Consider the following 20,331-nt stretch of genomic DNA (forward strand, 5'->3'; position numbering starts at 1 on the left):
GAACCACCACACCCGGCCACTACTGCCACTTTTAACTAGCTTTGTGAACATGGACAAATAATTTAACTTTTCTGAGCCTCAGTTTTCTTATATCTGAAATAGGGATAACTTCCCTCTCAAAAAATTGTTGCAAGGATTAAACAATTTCTTTAAAGTACCTACTGCATGCCTGGTGCATAATAGGTGCTCAATAACTGATAGTCCTTCTTTCTCCATTCTGTCATCTAAGACCACCTTTCTTTGAGTTACATGATCAGTTTAGCCCCACATTAAGCAGCTGGTTATTGTGTAGCAGACTCACAATTTTAACATACAATTACTCACATGTGAAAAGACAACTTTCTTATTTTCTATGATTAACCTGATCTTTTTCCTGATCCTCCATCCTTAGAAAACAAGAAAATGAAATTTCTGCCTGGGACCTGTTCCAAACTTACCTGGTTGAGGAGGGAATCTGTACTATTGTTGTTCTGATGTTTGTGCCCTTTTCCCTCTCCCAGAGTTATTCTCTGGAAGGACTTCTGCATCCTCTCCCATCAGGAGGGGCTTACCTATCTATCATCCATACTCTGTCTTCTTCACTCAGTCTTAATGTAGATGGGGTATAGGGAAAATAAATGGTTTCTTGATAAGAGAACATAAATCAGAAGGCATTTCAAAATTGTTACACCCATTATAATAGTTTAGTACCAAGTGGCAAATGCATGGCACTCCAGTACCATGACCACTGTAGACATAACTAATCAATCATGAGCTCTTTCTCCCTGATCCTGGGGAACACCTCAGAACTATAGAAAGCCACCCCCAATTGACTGGCAAGTGCACAGAAAATGATACCTATTCATTGCTGGCTTAAGATGCTATAACTGCTGGAGAATATGCATTTCAGCATCGGGTTCCTGGACTTCTAAAACCTTAATCCATGGAATGAACAAACAATGGTAGAAGTTCAAACCCAGGGGTGGGTAATAAAGAGGCTTCTAGATACAGGGGACTTGCCAGAATGCTTAATTATTTGCACATTGAGAAAGTACATTTTCCATGTATGTGTCTACCCCCAAGGTGGTGAAAATCATTCCTAAGGGCTGATCTGTCTGGTCACTTCTCTTATTCTCTCCCAGCCTCCACTCTGCAGCCGTGGGAGCTTTCCTGTGTGTAATGGTTTCAGAAATGTTAGTTTTCATCCCTGTTTCACTACACCCTTGTTTACCCCTTAAGGCAGCATGGCTGTTATAAGATGCTAGTGCCTGATGCTCTATTATTAGTTTCTCTCTGTAGTGGTCAGTTCAGGTTGCATGTGATATTCCTCATATATATATATATGTGTATATATGTGTATATATGTGTATATATATATAGAGGCATGTGATATTCTTGACTTTGGAGAGAGCTTTACTATATATACAGGCATGTGATATTCTTGACGTTGGAGAGAGCTTTACCTCTGTGGTGGCCAGTTATCTGCTTTGCCTCCCTTCTATCCCTGGTCAAACTTCTCAGAAATGCTGATGCCAGAGAGGGGGGCTAAGGGAAAGCAGATGAACCACCACAAAAGCAGCTTCCTAAAACCACCCTACCAATAGGTGGATTTTTCTACAACAATTGTTTAGCTCATACGCATGACTTCAGAATTTTGGAGGGACTAGAATGACTGTACGTGTAAATCTAGAGAAGCACGCCCTGCTATGAAGGAACTGGGTTCTTTCCTTCTCTCTGTTCCTCTGTGCCAAACAGGACAGTACCTGGCCCAGTTTCCACACTCCATTAATCATAGTTGTGCTGATTCTGAAACGAATTCCCTGCTTTACTGACTAGTGACTAACAGAATTTTTGGGCCATTTGCTAACAGGAGAAGCACTTGAGATGATTCCTGAACTTGAAGAGCTAAATTTGTCTTGGAACAGTAAAGTGGGAGGAAATTTGCCTCTGATCCTTCAGAAGTTCCAAAAAGGGAGCAACATACAAATGCTTAAGCTTGTGGATTGCACCCTCACGTCGGAAGATGGGACATTTCTGGGTAAGTGGAATTTGAAGAGAAAAAAAATCGAAGATGCTCATTGGATAGCTTGGGAATCTACGTTTGCTGTGTTTTGTCTTATCCTGAATTTAAAGAAGGGTATGTAGGAGGGGAGTGGAGTTTTACGTCACTATATCCCCAGGTGACATAAAACTCCACTCCCCTCCTACATACCCTTCTTACTTGGATTTCTTTTCTAGGTCAACTGCTACCTATGCTGCAAAGTCTTGAAGTACTTGATCTTTCCATTAACAGAGACATTGGTGGCAGTCTGAACAGTATTGCTCAGGGATTAAAAAGCACGTCAAATCTGAAAGTACTGAAGTTACATTCATGTGGATTATCACAAAAGAGTGTCAAAATATTGGGTGAGTTAACAATGGCTGGATTTAAGATTACAAGTGTAAATATATATGATATACATATAAATATATATATTGAAAAGTTACTAGGAAATATAGCAAAATATAAATAGTGGTTGCGCTGGGGAATAAGATTATGGGTAATTGAAATCTCCTTTAGGCTGGGCGCAGTGGCTCACACTTGTAATCCCAGCACTTTGGGAGGCCCAAGCAGGCCGATCACTTGAGATCAGGAGTTTGAAACCAGCCTGGCCAACATGATGAAACCCCATCTCTACTAAAAATACAAAAATTAGTTGGGCGTGGTGACACGTGTGCCTGTAATCCCAGCTACTTGGGAGACTGAGGCAGCAGAAATCGCTTTAACTCAGGAAGCGAGGTTGCAGTGAGCTGATAGGGATGACAGAAGAGACTCTATCTCAAAAAAAATCTTTTTTATATTTTATTTATTTTCTAAATATTTGACAGAGAACATACACTTTCATGATTATAAAAATGAGCCTTTAATATGACTGACTCTGAAAAGGCCAGTATATTTTAGGTTGAGATAAACACTGGGAAAAATAAAGTTTCTTTGCTGCTAGAACTACTAGGTTTTCTGTTCTGAAAGTGTCAGCATTATTTTATGCTCCATAGTAGGAAGGAATTGGTATTGATAAAAAGAATGGCTTCGATGGCGTCTGGAGTTAAAACTTATTCCCTTGTACATAGTATCCATATTTACGGAGAATAGGAAATGACATTGAACTTACAGAACCTGTAATATTCACTGGCAGCTTGAATAAGTCTAAAAATCTATGTAAACTCCAATGTTCAAGTGTAATAGGAGAGGATGCTCAAGTGTAGTTGCAGGATTCATGTCAAAACCCTCGGCAATCTATGCAGATCTTAGGGAGCGTGTGTGTGAAATCATGGTCGGGTCCACAGAGGGCCAGATGGTAGGAAGTTTACACTTATTCCTTCTTTTGTCTTTTTTGAACACAGTGTGCTCCCTCAGCCTCCCTTACTGCACCATGGCCCCACCCTTGTTCCACACCTTCTTACCACCTTGCAATATGTCAGAATGGTAGTAGAGATGGGGTTTCACCATCGTGGTCAGGCTGGACTTGAACTCCTGACCCCGTAATCCACCCCATTTGGCCTCCCAAAGTCCTGGGATTACAGATGGGAGTCACCACGCCTGGTCCAGTTTTTCTTTTTTTAAGAGATGGATCTCACTATTCTGCCGAGGCTGGACTCGAACTCCGGGGTTCAAGCAATCCTCCCACCTTGGTCTCCCAAGCAGTTGGGACTATAGGTACACCACTGTGTCCAGCTATCAGAATGGGATTCTGACTTTCTTTGTAGATGCCGCTTTTAGGTATTTGGCTGAGCTGAGGAAATTAGATCTTTCCTGCAATAAGGATCTAGGTGGAGGTTTTGAAGACTCGTCGGCTCAGTTGGTCATGCTAAAGCATCTGCAAGTCCTAGACCTTCACCAGTGTTCACTAACAGCAGATGACGTGATGTCACTGAGTGAGTACATATTACAGAGCAAAGGAAAGACTTTTTGGAATCTTGGCCTATCTTTGGAAACTTGGAAATTTTAATATGTACACTTGTAAATTTACTTTTTATGAAGTTATTGGAAAGATTAATTCCTAAAAATTCTGTAAATGTCTCAACACAGTACTTGGCATGTATTAAACACCCAGTAAACGTTAGTGAATCTCAGTTCCACCTATACATGCCTGTAAATGATAGATTTGGCGCTTAGGGAAAATTTTGAATTTATGTTGCTGTTTAGAAATAAATCTCTTAGTGTCACAAAGCTGATTACAAACAGGTTACATACCTGTAACCAAATGCCAACACAAAAGGTATTGAGGATTTCTGAATAACAAGTGAAGTCAAGCCACTCAGATACAAATGAAGTTACAGAAAAAGAGTCAGCGGGGTGGCGCGTGATGGCTATACGTTACCGCTTTAGGCAACTACACTTATTTTCCTACTGCAAACATAGTTCTGTAATTACGACATGTAATATATAAATGCAATTTCCCATAACAAACAGAGCAAGCATAGCCTTGAGATTAAGGGTTTTATCCCGTCTGTGGCCACAGTAAGCCTTCAGTGTACATCCAGAATCTGATCATGGCTCACCATCTAGACCTCCACTACCCTGGTCCAAGCAACGATTATCTTATGCTTAGATTACTGCAAAAGCCCAAATGGTCTCCCTGTCCTCTATCGCTCTGACTTCATTCACTCCCCCTCCTCCTCACTGACTCCACCCTGGCCACAGCCCTTGCTGATTCTCAGACACGCCAGGCATGCTCTGGCCTTGGGCCCTTTGCCCATGCTCTCTCTTTCCAGGTCATGGGCAAGTCCAGGCTAGGGGTGTCTCATTTAGCATCTCCCCACTGCTCAAGCACAGGCACCTGCACATGATTGGCACCAAGTAAATGCATGTTGAATATGTGAATGAATGAAGAATGAGTGCACAATGAGAATACAAGTAAGTTTTTGGTTGTTTATAGTACAATTTGGGGAGGAAGACCGTAAGATAGGTTTCTAGGTCTCACACATCTATCTTTTTAAACCTGCTAAATTATCTCTCAGACTCTTCTCTCAATATTTGGGAAAATGAGAAGAGTTCAAGGCGTTCATGAAGATTTAAAAATGACAAAATAATCCCTTTTTGAGCTTTGCATGGAGCATTATGAGTTCTTACGATTCCCTTTACTTATCAAAGCCTGAGCGTCATACCTAGGAAGACCTTCATGAGTTATCAGCCCGCCAGATTCCCTTGGTACAACTAAATAACATGAATACCACATCTCATTTTGTTACTCAGTGCTGGAGGACCTCAATTGTTCCCACTGGTATAATGGAGGACTAGGCTTTCCTTACCTAGGTTCACAGCCACTGACATGGGTGAATGGCCCTGGAAAACTAATAATAATTTGATAAGTGTAATGAATTGCATTGTTCTCCTTCTGCTTAATTTTGAAAAGATGAAAATGAAAATACATCCTGCTTTATACTTTATGCCGTTAAATAATTGAACATTCTTTTATCTGATCATTGTAAATCGCTCCAAAGAAATGGAATTATAGATCCTTTAAGCAGTAACTACTGATGAATCCTCTAATGGTGTGGGACACTGTGCCAGGGGCTGCAGAAAATCCCAGCTATCAGGGAACTTCGGTATGGCAGGGGCAGGAGTAAACCAACACATATTCAAACTGCATGGCGAAATATAAAGTGCTGAGGGGGTTGGAAGAAGGAGAAGTAGTTACACCTGTTGACCTTACAAGTGTCTGCCTGCCTTCCCTGCCTTTCCCCTTTCTTTCCCCGACCTCTCTCCCTCCTCCCACAAACATTTATACCTCTGATGTTTCAGGTACTGATCCTCATTCTGGGAGTGAGATAGTTTCTATAACACAGAGCTTGCCTTCAGTGAGGGAAGACAGAAAACAAATATATTAACAAGAAAATATCACATAATGCTGGGTGCTGTGAAAATAAAATATGGTGATGTGATAGTGACCAAGGGGTTACTTTGGTGTGGGTGACCCTGGAAGGCTTCGAGGAGGTGAGCCAGCCTTGTAAAGATCCAGCATACTGCATTTTCTGCCTTGGTAAGAGTTGGGGCAAAGGCCGGAAAAGCAGCCAAAAGATAGTGAACGGGGGTAATTCCTAGCTGGGCCCCTCAGGACCCAGTGTGGTTACCAACAAGTGTCTGTTCTGATTGCTGTTTTCATTGCCTTACTGGTACTTACATTCTGAGAAAAGAATTATAATTTCAAACATTAATTGAGCAGTTAGTATGTGCCAGGCATTATACCAAGTACTTTATCTTTACCAAGTCACTTTACCTTCCCAATGACCACCGAAATAGAGAAGACTAAGAGCTCTAGAGTTGAGAATGCTAAGGTTAAGAGAGGTTAATTAACTTGTCCAAAATCACACAGTTCTTTAGTAGCAGATCCAAGATCTAGTTCTCTGTCTCCACAGCCTTTGCTCTTCTAGCCTGGAAAGGAGCTTGGAAGCAAGAAAGCCCAAGCAGCATGCTGGGAAGATGGCTGGTTTGCGGTGTGTAAGGGAGGGAGGGTCGGGTTGGGGACAGCTATATTGACTGACAGATTAAACAGAATGTGGGAACCAAACACCCGGAAGACTCTGTGAGATGGTGCCTAAAACATGTCACTGCTGATATTTTTAACAGCCCAGGTCATTCCTTTACTCTCAAATCTTCAAGAACTGGATTTATCAGCCAACAAAAAGATGGGCAATTCTTCTGAAAACTTACTCAGCAGGCTCCGATTTTTACCAGCATTGAAGTCGTTAGTTATTAACAACTGTGCTTTGGAGAGTGAGACTTTTACAGCTCTCGGTAAGAGATTTCCCAGATCCCTGCAGTAGTCATGCAATAATGTGAGAGGGAGACCTCTTTTTCTCTGCATTTCATTCCAAGGTTCAGCCAAATTTGTGAAGTACTAATTTGTCTTCTTTTCAGGACATATGCCTTCTTAAAAGTGACCTTCTGAAAGTCCAAAAAAAATGATTCTAGTATGTGCAGGGTTTTTTGTTGTTGTTGTTGTTTGTGTTTTGAGACAGAGTGTCACTCAGGCTGGAGTGCAGTGGCGTGATCTTGGCTCACTGCAGCCTCCACTTCCCAGGTTTAAGCGATTGTCCTGCCTCAGCCTCACGAGTAGCTGGGATCACAGACAGGTGCACGTCACCACACCCGACTAATTTTTGTATTTTTAGTAGAGACAGGGTTTCACCATGTTGTCCAGCCTGGTCTCAAACTCCTGACTTCAAGTGATCCACCCTCCTGGGCCTTCCAAAGTGCTGGGGTTATAGGTGTGAGCCACCGTGCCTGGCCATGGTATGTGCAGATTTAGCATTTAAAATTTAATGTGTGTACAACCAACCTGGGACCACCACATCCAGGGTAACTTGTAATTTTGCAGAGGTGTCAGTATGAGTTGGGATTGCTGTGGATCTGATAGGAAAGTAAGCCATTTACTAGAGTGTGAGCCTAGCTAACTGCCAAGCAATCACTCCCCACAGGATTTATATGCTCCCTTAGGAATCTGTGTATGCCTTAAGGTCACGGATGTGCCCCAGCCTACATCAGGAACCTACTGAATCTGAAAGTTGGTGACAAAGTTTCCATTTGATGACAAGTGCAGTGGCAGCAAGTAAAGGGAGGTGGTGTTGGGGACCGCGGCACTGTGTGCACAAACTACTGGTTCCCTGGGTGATCGATTTGGAGAAGTGCTACCAAGTGTCTTTGTTTCACAATACCTCCCCTTACTTGCTGACATTGCACTTGTCACCAAATGGGCAGAACTTAACAACTGACATTTATAGAGCATATCCTATGTTCCAGGCCCCTTTCCAAGAACTTTACATGCATTCACCAATTTAACTCTTACAACTGTATAAGGCATGTGCCGTTGTTCCATTTTATATTTTGCAGACAAGGAAACGGAGGCACAGAGATGTTAAGTACATCAGGTAACCCTAGGTCATAAGAGCCAGAGCCAGGATTTGATTTAAGGCAGTCTAATTCCAGATGTTTTGGAGACAGAAAATGTACCATACTCTTCCCCACAGAATAACTGTAATCAGTTTGAGGAAGCTCACAGGCACCCCTTCAAGCATATCTGTAGACTCCCTGGTGGGTCCATGGGCCCTAGAACAGCAGGGCTGAAAGCTACATATCCTGGGACTTTTCCCCATCCAGAGATGTGGACGATGAGATGAATGATGCTGAGGGAGCGCTGGGAGGAGGGCATGGTGAGGACTAAGTCTATGGGAGCTGAGCAAAATACTCGGGCTGAGCAAAATACTCGGGCTGAGCAAAATACTCGGGCTGAACAAAATACTCAGGCTGAAAAGGAGGGCAAGAATGCCCTAAATATAGTGTTCTTCAAATTTGGGGGTAAATAACATGCATTTATTTTTATTAATGTATAATAATAGCTACTCATTTTTATGAATTTAATGCATTTATTTCATTAGTAATACCCCTTGTCTGGTTGACAGTACAATTCATTTTTAAGGAAGTGCCAACTGATAAAGAAAAAACACTGGTGAGAGGGTTAGAGAGAAGGACTCTGTTTTTAGCATTATCCAGGAAGCACACAAATCCAACAACTCCAGCCACGTGTATGGGGGCAAAAAAGAGTTAACATAGCAGGCCTGATGCTGCTATCCCTGGAAAGGCCTACTGTCAACCAGAAAGACCAACCCTTAGCTGATATCCCAGAACTTGGAATCTGGGGGTGTTCGTACCATTTCCTAACTGATAAGGGTGGTTTACTATGCCTAACCTGTTTGCACAAACAACATGGTTTATGCTGAACATGAGCTTTTCTTTTGTGAGCATGGAATTTTGGTATATGCTGGGTGGAGGGTACCTAGATGACTGACCTCCAGTAAAGAACTGTGAACTTGGGCCAGGTGCAGTGGCTCCCACCTGTAATCCCAGTACTTTGGGAGGGTCTTGCTTTGCTGCCCAGGCTGGAGTGCAGTGGCACTATCGTGGCTCACTGTAGCCTTGATCTCCTGGGCTTAAGCGATCATGCCATCTCAGCCTCCCCAGTAGCTGAGTCTACAGGAACGTGACACCACACCTGGCTAATTTTTGTATTTTTGGTAGAGATGGAGTTTTACCATGTTGCCCAGTCTGGAAAAATATGTTTTTTTAAAGGAACTGTAGCCATTAGAAGGCACAGCTGTTTCTAATTCTAGCTGCACAATCAATGAATCATGATCAACTAGGTATTACACTAAATTATATCATCTGACATAAATCTACTATTCAATTTGAATTAAGCAAATGAAGCAAATATATATTTCCCTACATTACTTTTAGAAGAAAAAGTTCCATTTCTCCTTAATGTAGATCTCTGTACCATGAATAAGGGATTTTCTTACTAGATATTATAAAAGAATGTTTATTTTCCCCTCGAACACATTATTCTCTAGAAGGAAGGCAGAATAGTTTAAAGTACAATTAACTTGGGAATAAGATATTCTGGTTAATTTTAACTTTGGGGGCAATTGAGAATTAAGCAGAAAATCTTTTACTTTTCTTGAAAGCTCTTTCCAAAATACATTAGTTGCCTTCCTTGCCTGCATTTATTGCAGTGAAGTAAACACAAATAGGTTTTGGTATTTCAGACTCTTAGGGAGACTTGACCCTCTCTCAATCTCAGCAGTGACTGTGCAGTGGAATATGTACCAACCAACCAGGACACATTCTGAAATCTTGACTAGCCGTCCAAGCACTTTGCCTCTTTCTCCTTCCTACATGTGAAATGAAGGAAAGAAACCCCAGTTGGACAGTGAATTCCAATTTATCAAGTTTTGCTTTGCTAAAGTTTCCAATATTTCCCCAAATAAAACAGACAACAGGCTGGGTGTGGTGGCTCACGCCTGTAATCCCAGCACTTCGGGAGTCCAAGGCTAGTGGATCCCGAGTCAGGAGATCCAGACCATCCTGGCCAACATGGCGACACCCTGTCTCTGTTAAAATACAAAAATAATTAGCTGAGTATGGTGGTGCACACATGTAGTCCCAGCTGCTTGAGAGGCTGAGGCAGGGGAATCACTTGAACCCAGGAGGCGGAGGTTGCAGCGAGCCAAGATTGTGCCACTGCACTCCAGCCTGGTGACAGAGCAAGACTCCGTCTCAAAACAAAACAAACAACAACAACAACAAAAAACAGACAACATAAATTGAGGCCATAAATTTAAGGCAGAAGAAAATGGCCTCTACAACTTTCTCAACCCCAGTTATATTAATGTGTTGTCCTAGACCAGTTTCCTCAAATCCAAAGCTTATGATCTGTAAGAAAACCTAAATTACTGCTGTTCTTATCGTTATCACTTTTAGCTGAAACCTCTGTTCACCTCTCTGCTCTGGAAGTATTCAACCTTTCTTGGAACAAGTGTGTTGGTGGCAACTTGAAGCTACTTCTGGAAACACTAAAGCTTTCCATGTCTCTTCGAGTGCTGAGGCTGAGCAGCTGTTCCCTGGTGACAGAGGACGTGGTTCTCCTGGGTGTGTATCTACTTGTTCCCAAGTGGTCTTGGCACACAGAGCAGAGGGTGCCGCTCCTGCAAAGCACCGGGTGGGGAGGTGGGGAAGGCACTAGACTTGGGGTGAAGCCCTCTGTGCAGATTACTTTCTCCCCAATATCTCCCGAGAGTTCTAATTAAAATGAACAAAGGCAATTCTAAAACCACATGACAGTGGGGGGTGTTTCCTAATAGGATATGGATTTAGATAGGTGGGGCGTTTCCTGAAAGGCAAACAGCTGTTCCACACCTCCCTGGTCCGTGAGTTTTCCCACTTCAGACATCTACATCTCACCCATCCCCATGGTTCCAGCACTAATACTTAACTTTTCCTTTAACTTAACTAATACTTCCTTTCCTTAGTATTAAAGTTAAAATACTTAACTTTAAATTGACTCTTTAATTTAAATGCTTTTATTTAAACAAGAAGCTGATTATCACTGTAACTGAAATGCGGGTATCACTTCTCATAGATATTAGACTGCTGATGGCTTTGATTAGAGACTCCTCTCTATTAGAAAAAGATGAAAGGGGTTAAAGGCATACTGTAGTAACAATCTGACCCTTTTTCCACGTCAGTCTAGAAAGATGGAAAGATAATTGAATAAGGAATAACTTTTACACTGTGGGATTGAGGCTACCCAAATATTCCCTAAAATCATTCTATGGGGCCAGGCGTGGTGGCTCATGCCTGTAATCCCAAGACTTTGGGAGGCCAAGGCTGGCGGATCACTTGAGGTCGGGAGTTCAAGACCAGCCTGACCAACATGGAGAAACCCCATCTCTACTAAAAATACAAAATTAGCAGGGCATGGTGGTGCATGCCTGTAATCCCAGCTACTCGGGAGGCTGAGGCAGGAGAATCGCTTGAACCTGGGAGGCAGAGGTTGCGGTGAGCCAAGATTGCATCATTGCACTCCAGTCTGGGCAACAGGAGTGAAACTCCTTCTCAAAAAACGACAACAACAACTCATTCTGTTTCCACTTTCCCATTATAAAACAATGAACCAGAGAGTACTCCCTCTGTCTCCCATCTAGCCTTGTCCTCACACTCTAATCACTATTCAGCCATCAACTGCCAGAATTCCAAAGCAATGAGCACGCCTCCAAATGAAGGGTCAGAACAGTCACTCCAAGTAGTTGTGTGTGTTTTCAGTGTATACACTAGTCAGTTTTGCTACGACATGGCACATGGGCCTAAAAATCACGTGTTATGCAAGAATTATTCAGTAATAACCACAGGACTTAATGGTTGGAAGCACCGCACTCAAACACTTCATCAATGGCATATTTTAAAAAACAGAAGCTATGAAAAATAGCGATACAGTTTTACATATTAAATAGTTAAGAAATGAGCAAATATTAGACTTTTCCCTGAGAAAGACCTGAAGTTTGTCTGTGGAAGTGGCCTGTCCACACTTCAGTTGGTGGAAAGAGGGTGTGTGGATAGATGAGGGTTGTTGTCTTCATGAGGTGTGTGCATGTCTACATTTTCTTTCTTTCTTTCTTTCTCTTTCTTTCTTTCTTTCTTTCTTTCTTTCTTTCTTTCTTTCTTTCTTTCTTTCTTTCTTTCTTTCTTTCTTTCTCTCTCTCTCTCTGTCTCTCTCTTTCCTTCCTTCCTTCCTCCCTTCCTTCCTTCCTTCCTTCCTTCCTTTCTTCCTTCCTTCTTTCTTTCTTATACAGAGTTTCACTCTGTCACCCAGGCTGGAGTGCAGTGGCATGATCTTGGCTCACTGCAACCTCCACCTGCCAGATTCAAGACAGTCTCCTGCCTCAGGCTCCCGAGTAGCTGGGATTACAGGTGCCTACCACCACGCCTGGCTAATTTTTGAGTTTTTGGTAGAGACAGGGTTTCACCATGTTAGCCAGGCTGGTCTCGAACTCCTGACCTCAGGTGATCCACCTGCCTCGACCTCCCAAAGTGCTGGGATTACAGGCGTGAGCCACCGTGCCCAGGCTGTTTATTTCTATATGCAGCTCAATTCAGCTGGGGACAGTCTTATATGTTCACCTAGTGTTTCCTGTGGACAAATCGTGCATAATGCAAACAAGAAATTTGCATTATGCTCAAATTGTTTCCTGACATTTCAGTCTCATTGAAATAAACTTGTGTTTTCAAAACAAGTGTTATAGCAAAAATGATTGTAATTAGAAGATGGGACAAAACATTGTGATTTTAATTTGCATTTCCCTAATGACCAGTGATGTCAAACATCTTTTTATGTGTGTATTTTCATTTCTTAGCTCCTTTGGTGAAATGTCTATTCTAAATCTCTTGCCTAATTTTAAAAATTGGATTGTTTGTTTTCTTGTTGATGAGTTTGGAGAGTTTTTAAGATTTTTCTGAATACAAGTAAGTCCTTTATCAGAAATATAATTTGCTATTATTTTCTCTGGGTCTGTCCCACTGGCTTTTTCATTCTCTTAATAGTGTTTGTTTTGCAGAGCAAAGCTTTCAGTTTTAATAAAGATCTATCAATTTGTTAATTTGATGAACTTTTTGTATTGCATCTTAGAGTGTTTTGCAAATCTAAGTTCTCAAAAATTTTTTCCATATTTTTTCTTGAAGCTTTGTATTTGCCTTTTGTATTTTGACCTATTATCTATTTTGAGTTCATTTTTATACAAGGTATGAGGTATGGGTAGAGATTAATGTGTCTGCATGTCACTGTCCAATTATTGGAGTGCCATTAGTTGAAAACACTATCCATTTTCCATTGATTTGCCTTTATATTTTTGTCAAAAATCAATTGACCATATTTGTGATGGCCTACTTCTGATCTCTCAATTCTGTTCCATTGATCTCTGTGTCTCTTATTTTACCAATATCACGCTGTTTTGATTGTTGAAACTTCATAGTAAGTCTTGAAGTAGTATAAGTATTCTTTGTTCTTTTTCAAAATTGTTTTGGTTATTCTAGTTACTTGGCATTTCCATATAGAGCTAGCATCAGATTGTCAATATCTATTTTAAAAATCCATCGGGAAATTTGATTGGGATTATATTGAATTTATAGATCAATTCAGGGAGAAATGACATCTTAACAATATTGAGTATTCCAATCCATGAACACAGTCTATCTCTGTATTTAAGTACTCTTTGATTTCTTTCACTGGTGTTTTATAGTTTTTATATTTTGTTAAATTTGTATCTGAGTATTTAATTTTTGTGCTCTTATAAAAGATACTGTTTAATTTTAGATTCCCAATGTTATTGCTAGTATATGGATACACAATTGATTTTTGTATGACATTTTACTGCAACCTTGCTAAACTCATTTGTTAGCTATAGGACATTTTTAGTAGATTCTGTAGTATTTTCTATATAGACAATCATATCATCTATGATTACAGACAGCTTTTTTTTTTTTTTTTTTTTTGAGATGGAGTCTCATTCTGTCGCCAGGCTGAAGTACAGTGGCGCCATCTCGGCTCACCACAACTTCTGACTCTTGAGTTCAAGCGATTCTCCTGCCTCAGCTTCCTGAGTAACTGGAACTACAGACACTCGCCACCACCCCCAGCTAGTTTTTGTCTTTTTAGTAGAGACAGGGATTCACCATGTTGGCCAGGATGGTCTCGATCTCCTGACCTTGTGATCTGCCCACCTCGGCCTCCCAAAGTGCTGGGATTACAGACATGAAACCACTGCACCTGGCCTAGAGACAGTTTTATGTCTTTATCTCCACTGCATATCTTTTATTTCTTTTTCTTGGTTATTTAGCTGGCTAGGATTTCCAATAGATGTTGAACGAGATGAGAGCAGACATTCTTGCCTTGCTTCCAGTCTTAGTCCCCTAAGCTGAGGGGGAAAGCATTCCATTTTTCACTATTAAGTATGACGTTAGCTATAGGTTTTTTTGTAGCTACCCTTTACCAGGCTAAGGAATCCTAATTTGCTAAGAGTTCTTATAATGAATTTTGTCAGATTATTTTTCTGCATCTATTGAGATGAGCATTTAAAAAACTTTGTAGTTCATTAATATCATGAATCATAATATTAATAATAACGAATAATAATAATTAATAATATTAAGTGATTTTTAAATGTTAAATCATCCTGGTCATGATCATTATGTATTATCTTGTTTATATAGCATTGGATGTTATCTGCTAATATTCTTTTGAGGGTATTTGTGCCTGTGTTCACAAGGGATAACAGCCTACTGGTTTTCTTAAAATGTCTTTGGCTTTGTTATGAGGGTATAGGTAGCCTCATACAATGAGTTGGAAAGTGTTCCTTCCTCTTTTATTTTCCAGAAAGATTGGGTAAAATTGGTATTATTTCTTCCTCAACTGTTTCACAGAATTCACCACTGAAGCCATCTAAACTTGGAATTTTCTTTGTGGGATATTTTTAATTACCAATTCAATTTTAAAAATAGAGATAGAAAAAAAATAGAGCTAGGACTATTCCAGTTGTCTATTTCTTCTTTAAGTTTTGATAGTGTCTTTTAAGGAGTTGGCCCATTTCATCTAGGTTGTTAAACTTATGGAATTAAAGTTGTTTCCTTATTATCCTTTTACTGCCCATAGTGATACCTCCTGTCTCATTCCTGATATTGGTAAGTTGTGTTTCTATCTCTTTGTTCTTGGCTAGTGTGACCAAAGGTATTCGTTTTCTGTTGCTGTGTAACATGTTAATTTGTGGATTAAAACAATATCCATGTGTTTGTTCACAGTTCTTTTTAAAAGCTTATATAAATGTAAGGGGCACCAGTGCAGTTTTCTTCCATGGGTATGTTGTAGTGGTGAAGTATGAGGTGCTGATAACCATCACCCGAATGAATAATGCGGGAAGTAATTTCCCATCCCTCACCCAGCTCACAGTTCTGTAGGTAAGAAGTCTGGCACAGCTTGTGTTGGTTCTCTGTGTAGGGTATTACAACACTGAAATCAAGGTGTCAGCCAGGCTGAGTTCTCATCTGAAGGCTCTAGGAATAAATCCACTTTCAAGCTCATTTTTGTTATCAGAGTCTAGGACCTTGCAGCTGTAGGACTGAGGGTCCTCTTTTCTTGCTAACTCTCAGCTGGAGGCTGCTCTCAGCTACTAGAGGCCAGCCATATTCCTTGATACATGGCCCCTCATTTGCAAGCCTGGAGTGGATTGTCCGTGCCTCTCACAGTTTAAATCTCTCTGACTTCTGTGTCTTCCTTCCTCTTCTGCCACCAGTAGGAGGAAATTCTCTCTGCTTTCAAAGGGCTCCTCTGATTGGGTTAACTCCATATGGATAATCTCCCTTTCTTAAAGTCGGGTGTGCCATATAGCCTAAGCTAATCCTGGGAGCAAAATCTATCACATTCAGTCCTGGGGACACAATGGAAACCTTAAGGTGGCTATTTAGAATTCTGACTATCACAAGGGTTTATTGATGTTGTGAGTCTTCTAAAAAATAAGCTTTTAATTTTCATTTATTTATTTTTCTGAATTAGACACCATTAAATATATTTAAGTTATTTTATTTAATGTTTATGATTAAAATTTCCTTCTTCAATTAGGTTTTTTTTTTTTTTTTAGACGGAGTCTCGCTCTGTCACCCAGGCTGGAGTGCAGTGGTGCAGTCTTGGCTCACTGCAAGCTCCGCCTCCCGGGTTCAAGCCGTTCTCCTGCCTTAGCCTCCCAAGTAGCTGGGACTACAGGTGCCCACCACTGTGCCTGGCTAATTTTTTTGTGTGTGTGTATTTTTAGTAGAGACAGGGTTTCACTGTGTTAGTCAGGATGGTCTTGATCTCCTGACCTCGTGATCCGCCCGTTTTGGCCTCCCAAAGTGCTGGGATTATAGGCATGAGCCACCACACCAGGCCTCAGTTAGGTCTTTTTAATTTTTGTCTGCATCAAATTTTATTTGCCATGTCTTCAGCCATCGTATATATTTTTTTAATCTTTACTGACAGTTTTTTCTCAGGTCAAATTTATACTTTTACATTTCATCAGGGTATATTTTCCTTCTTTGAATTTTTAGTCAATAACAAAGCGTGGTGGCTCACACCCGTAATCCCAGCATTTTGGGAGGACGAGGTGGGTGGATCACCTGAGGTCAGGAGTTTGAGACCAGCTTGGCCAACGTGGCGAAACCCTGTCTCTAATAAAAGTAAAAAAATTAGCTGGGCATAGTGGCAGGTGCCTGTAATCCCAGCTACTTGGAAGGCTGAGGCAGGAGGATCGCTTGAACCTGGAGGTGGAGGTTGCAGTGAGCTGAGATTGTGCCATTGCATTCCAGCCTGGACAAAGAGCAGACTCTATCTCAAAAAACGAAAACAACAACAGCAACAAAAAACAAGTATTACTATATGTGGTTTTAGCAATTGCCACTTTTATATTTAATAGAAACATTAAAAATTTGTTAATCACTAGCTTATGCACATTTTAAAAATAATTAATGGCATTTATTTTTTCACATAGTAAACTATAAAGAGTATATCTATGGCCTATGTTTCCACTACCTAGATTTTTAAAAATGTAATAAATCTAAAATAATAAAATAGGATGAAAGAGAAGAAGCATGCACATTGTCTTTAACACTTAGTTAGGTCTTGAGAATATTGTGAGTAATGTTGCGAGACAGGAAGAGAGACACACATTGACATGGACACCTAGAGACAGAGTGCAGCTGCTGTGTGCACGGGTGGCTGAGCTCTCAAATTCACTGTGGAATGAAACTGTCGGCAAGTGAAAGTGATGGAGTTGGAACATCCTCCTTGATCAGAAAGCCATGTGTGTGAGGAAAGACTGAAAGATCAGGGCATGTTCAGTCCTAGAGGGATAAAGTTTGAGGGAGACCTGGCTGTTATCTAACACTGCAGGGCTGACATGAGGAAGAAGGAGCTGAATGTTTCAGCTGACTGATGGGAGCATGGGGTGAAAGACACCAGAAGATAGATTGGGGCCCTGTGTGAGGGCTTCCTCCTGCTAGGAGCTGCTCCATAATGCTGAGGCAAACTTGAAAGAACGGTTCAGGCAGAATTGTGGTGATCATCAGTAGAGAGGCTGTGAAAAGGATTTCTCTCTGATTATTTATTAGGAGGTTGGATAAGGAGACTTCCAAGATCCCTTTCATCTCCAAGATTCTACACAACTCACCTGATCTCTGCAATCCATTCCTGGGTTTGGTTGAAAAGGGAAGCATATTCCATTTGCCTTGGTTATCTCTCCTGCCTCCTCTTACAGAAGTCTTTATTTCATCATTAACTTATTTATTTTCTGATCAAATAGCTCAGATTGTACATTAGTCATCATTTTTAAGTGCCATTGTAGGTAGCACCCATATAGGGAAAACTGTCATGTGTATTGGGGTCTCTAAGGTGAATTGGAAATTATCCAGGTATGTTCTGCATATGGAAAGTGCTCATTTAAATAACTGCTGGATGAATAATGACTGAATGAATGAACAATGAACAATTAAACAGTATAAGCAACAAGACGATTATTTACAAATGGTCCTTAGTTAAAGTCAATGAGCCATCACTCTTTACATTTAATTAGAGAAAGACTGTAGGAAGAGCTGGGACTCCAGTGGAGCAGAGAGCAGGAACTTGACAAAAAATTATTGGATTGAGATTTGGAAAAAGAAATTTAAAAAGCTGTAGATGGGATGTATAGAGAGGAAATCTGTTACTAATTTCAGATGTCCTGAATAAAGCTGCTGATAACAAATCATTACTAATTACTAATCTTGTCATTACTAGTCCTGGAGATAGTGTTATGGGAAATGGGAATAGCCATGGCAGACAGTATTCTTGCATGTTAGCATTTAGAGTGATTTTGTTTTCCAGCATCGGTCATACAGACGGGTCATCTGGCCAAACTGCGAAAGCTGGACCTGAGCTACAATGACAGCATCTGTGATGCAGGGTGGACCATATTCTGCCAAAACGTGCGGTTCCTCAAAGAGTTAATCGAGCTGGATATTAGCCTTCGACCATCAAATTTTCGAGATTGTGGACAATGGTTTAGACACTTGTTATGTGCTGTGATCAAACTTCCTCAGATCACAGAGATAGGAATGAAAAGATGGATACTCCCAGCTTCACAGGAGGAAGAACTAGAATGCTTTGACCAAGATAAAAAAAGGAGCATTCACTTTGACCATGGTGGGTTTCAGTAAGCTGACTTCCCACATCCTAATAAGCTATAAACCATTCTCCAAAGGAAAAGAACATGAACGAATTCCAGTGTCATGAACTGAATATCAACTTCTGGGCCATTTAATGGGACTTATATTACAAGAGCTTTGTAAATATATGTATATAATATCTAATATAAGCATGCCATTATTCTCTGTCTCATGAAACAAGGATGGCATTTTTCAATGGATTTGTTTTGGATATATAATTAGTTCATTTACTGTTTAGAAGCCTTGCCAAAAGCGTTTAGATTCTGGTACTGCAACTGCTTCTCTCTTGCCCAGAAATGTTGTGCCTCTTCTTTTCTTACAAGTTAAATGTTCTAAATATAAGGGTGTGCGTGAGTGTGTGTGTGTGATTCTAATGTGAAAGGCACTAGCTGTCTAAGAGTTTCATGTATCATTACTATCACTATATGTATCTTAATGTGGTCTATGTAGGTTTTTATCAGAAAGTGTACCCTTCTATGGTTTATTATTTTATGTTCTGGTGCCTTTTATCTCAGATACAAACCATGAACAATAATGATAGTCACTGACATATAAATCTTAGTAAAAAGTGTTTGAAAATTTAAAACTCACCGTGAAAAACACATCTTGTTAAAATACATTAAAACTTCTTTTTATTGTTTAAAAAAATTGTTAACATATTGCCTCCAGGCATTTCTTTGAAATAGAATTGGCTCATAAAACTAATTTAGTTCATTAATGACAGTTTTCGTGTTGCTCTAAACAATTTTTGAAATCTTTGATTTTCTTTTGCTAGAGAATGAAAGTCATTGCATGGCAGAGAGGTTTGTCTACACATTTCTATTCTGACATGCTCTAGTCAAATTATGTTTTGCTTTCTTCTTACTACACTAATAATTAGTATTGCAATCACTGCCTGAAAGATATGCAAATTTAAAATTAACACTATTCCAAATTAAAACGTTTTCAGGATGAGGAGGTTTTGAATGCTGTAAAGGGGATATTTTGGGTTACATCGTATAAAAGAATACCATGAATACCATAAGCATTCCCATGAATTCCGTGAGTATCTATGCATATGCAAAAACCTATGCATGAATGTTCATAGCAGCTTTGTTCACAATAGCAAAAAAACTGGAAACGATGAGTGAAAGGTTAAACAAACTGGGACTATGGAATACTCCTTCAGCAACAGGAAGGAACAAACCACTGATCCATGCCCCAGTTGGGTAGACTTCAAGTGGATTATGCTGAATAAAAAAGCCAATCCCAGTTACATACTGTGTGTTTCCATTTATGTGACATTCCTAAAATGACACAATTATGGATCTGGAGAACAGGTTAGGCACTGGGAGAGGAGTAGGCAGTAGGTATGGCTACAGAGGAATAGCACAAGGGAAACTTGTGGCAATGGAACAATTCTGTGTCTTGATTGTGATGGTGCCTACACAAAACTGTATGTGACAAAATTGCATAGGATTACACACACACACACACACACACAAATGAGTGCAATGTCAATCTTCTGGTTTTGTTATTGTGCTATAGTTATGAAAGAGGTCAGCATTGAGGGAGGCTGAGCAGTGCATGGACCTACCTAAATATTTCTTTGGAACTTCCTGTGAATCTATAGTTATTTCAGAATAAAAGGTTTAAAAGTAGACTGGCTAGGTGCAGTGGCTTATGCCTGTAATCCCAGCATTTTGGGAGGCCAAGGCGGGTAGATCACTCGATGTCAGGAGTTTGAGACCAGCCTGGCCAACACGATGAAACCCCAT

At 40.4% G+C, this 20,331-nt stretch overlaps 1 protein-coding gene across 3 annotated transcripts in view; it reads left to right on the top strand.

Annotated features, from left to right (window-relative positions):
* LRRC31 (leucine rich repeat containing 31) overlaps window positions 1-19,222 on the top strand; it is a 37,683-nt gene extending 18,461 nt beyond the window's left edge. Inside the window, exons 4-9 of one of the 3 annotated variants that reach the window (XM_011994340.1) lie at window positions 1,850-2,017; window positions 2,218-2,385; window positions 3,727-3,894; window positions 6,590-6,757; window positions 10,277-10,444; window positions 18,234-19,222. In XM_011994340.1, the coding sequence (XP_011849730.1) occupies window positions 1,850-2,017; window positions 2,218-2,385; window positions 3,727-3,894; window positions 6,590-6,757; window positions 10,277-10,444; window positions 18,234-18,565 (1,172 nt within the window). In that variant the 3' untranslated portion in view covers window positions 18,566-19,222. Of the gene's footprint in view, window positions 1-1,849; window positions 2,018-2,217; window positions 2,386-3,726; window positions 3,895-6,589; window positions 6,758-10,276; window positions 10,445-18,215 lie in introns of all 3 variants that reach the window. The other 2 variants (XM_011994342.1, XM_011994341.1) reach the window with 2 other exon arrangements.
* Window positions 19,223-20,331: the final 1,109 nt, after the last annotated feature.

Source organism: Mandrillus leucophaeus, unplaced genomic scaffold (genome assembly GCF_000951045.1).
Source record: "Mandrillus leucophaeus isolate KB7577 unplaced genomic scaffold, Mleu.le_1.0 Scaffold452, whole genome shotgun sequence".
NCBI classification, from domain to species: Eukaryota; Metazoa; Chordata; class Mammalia; order Primates; family Cercopithecidae; genus Mandrillus; species Mandrillus leucophaeus.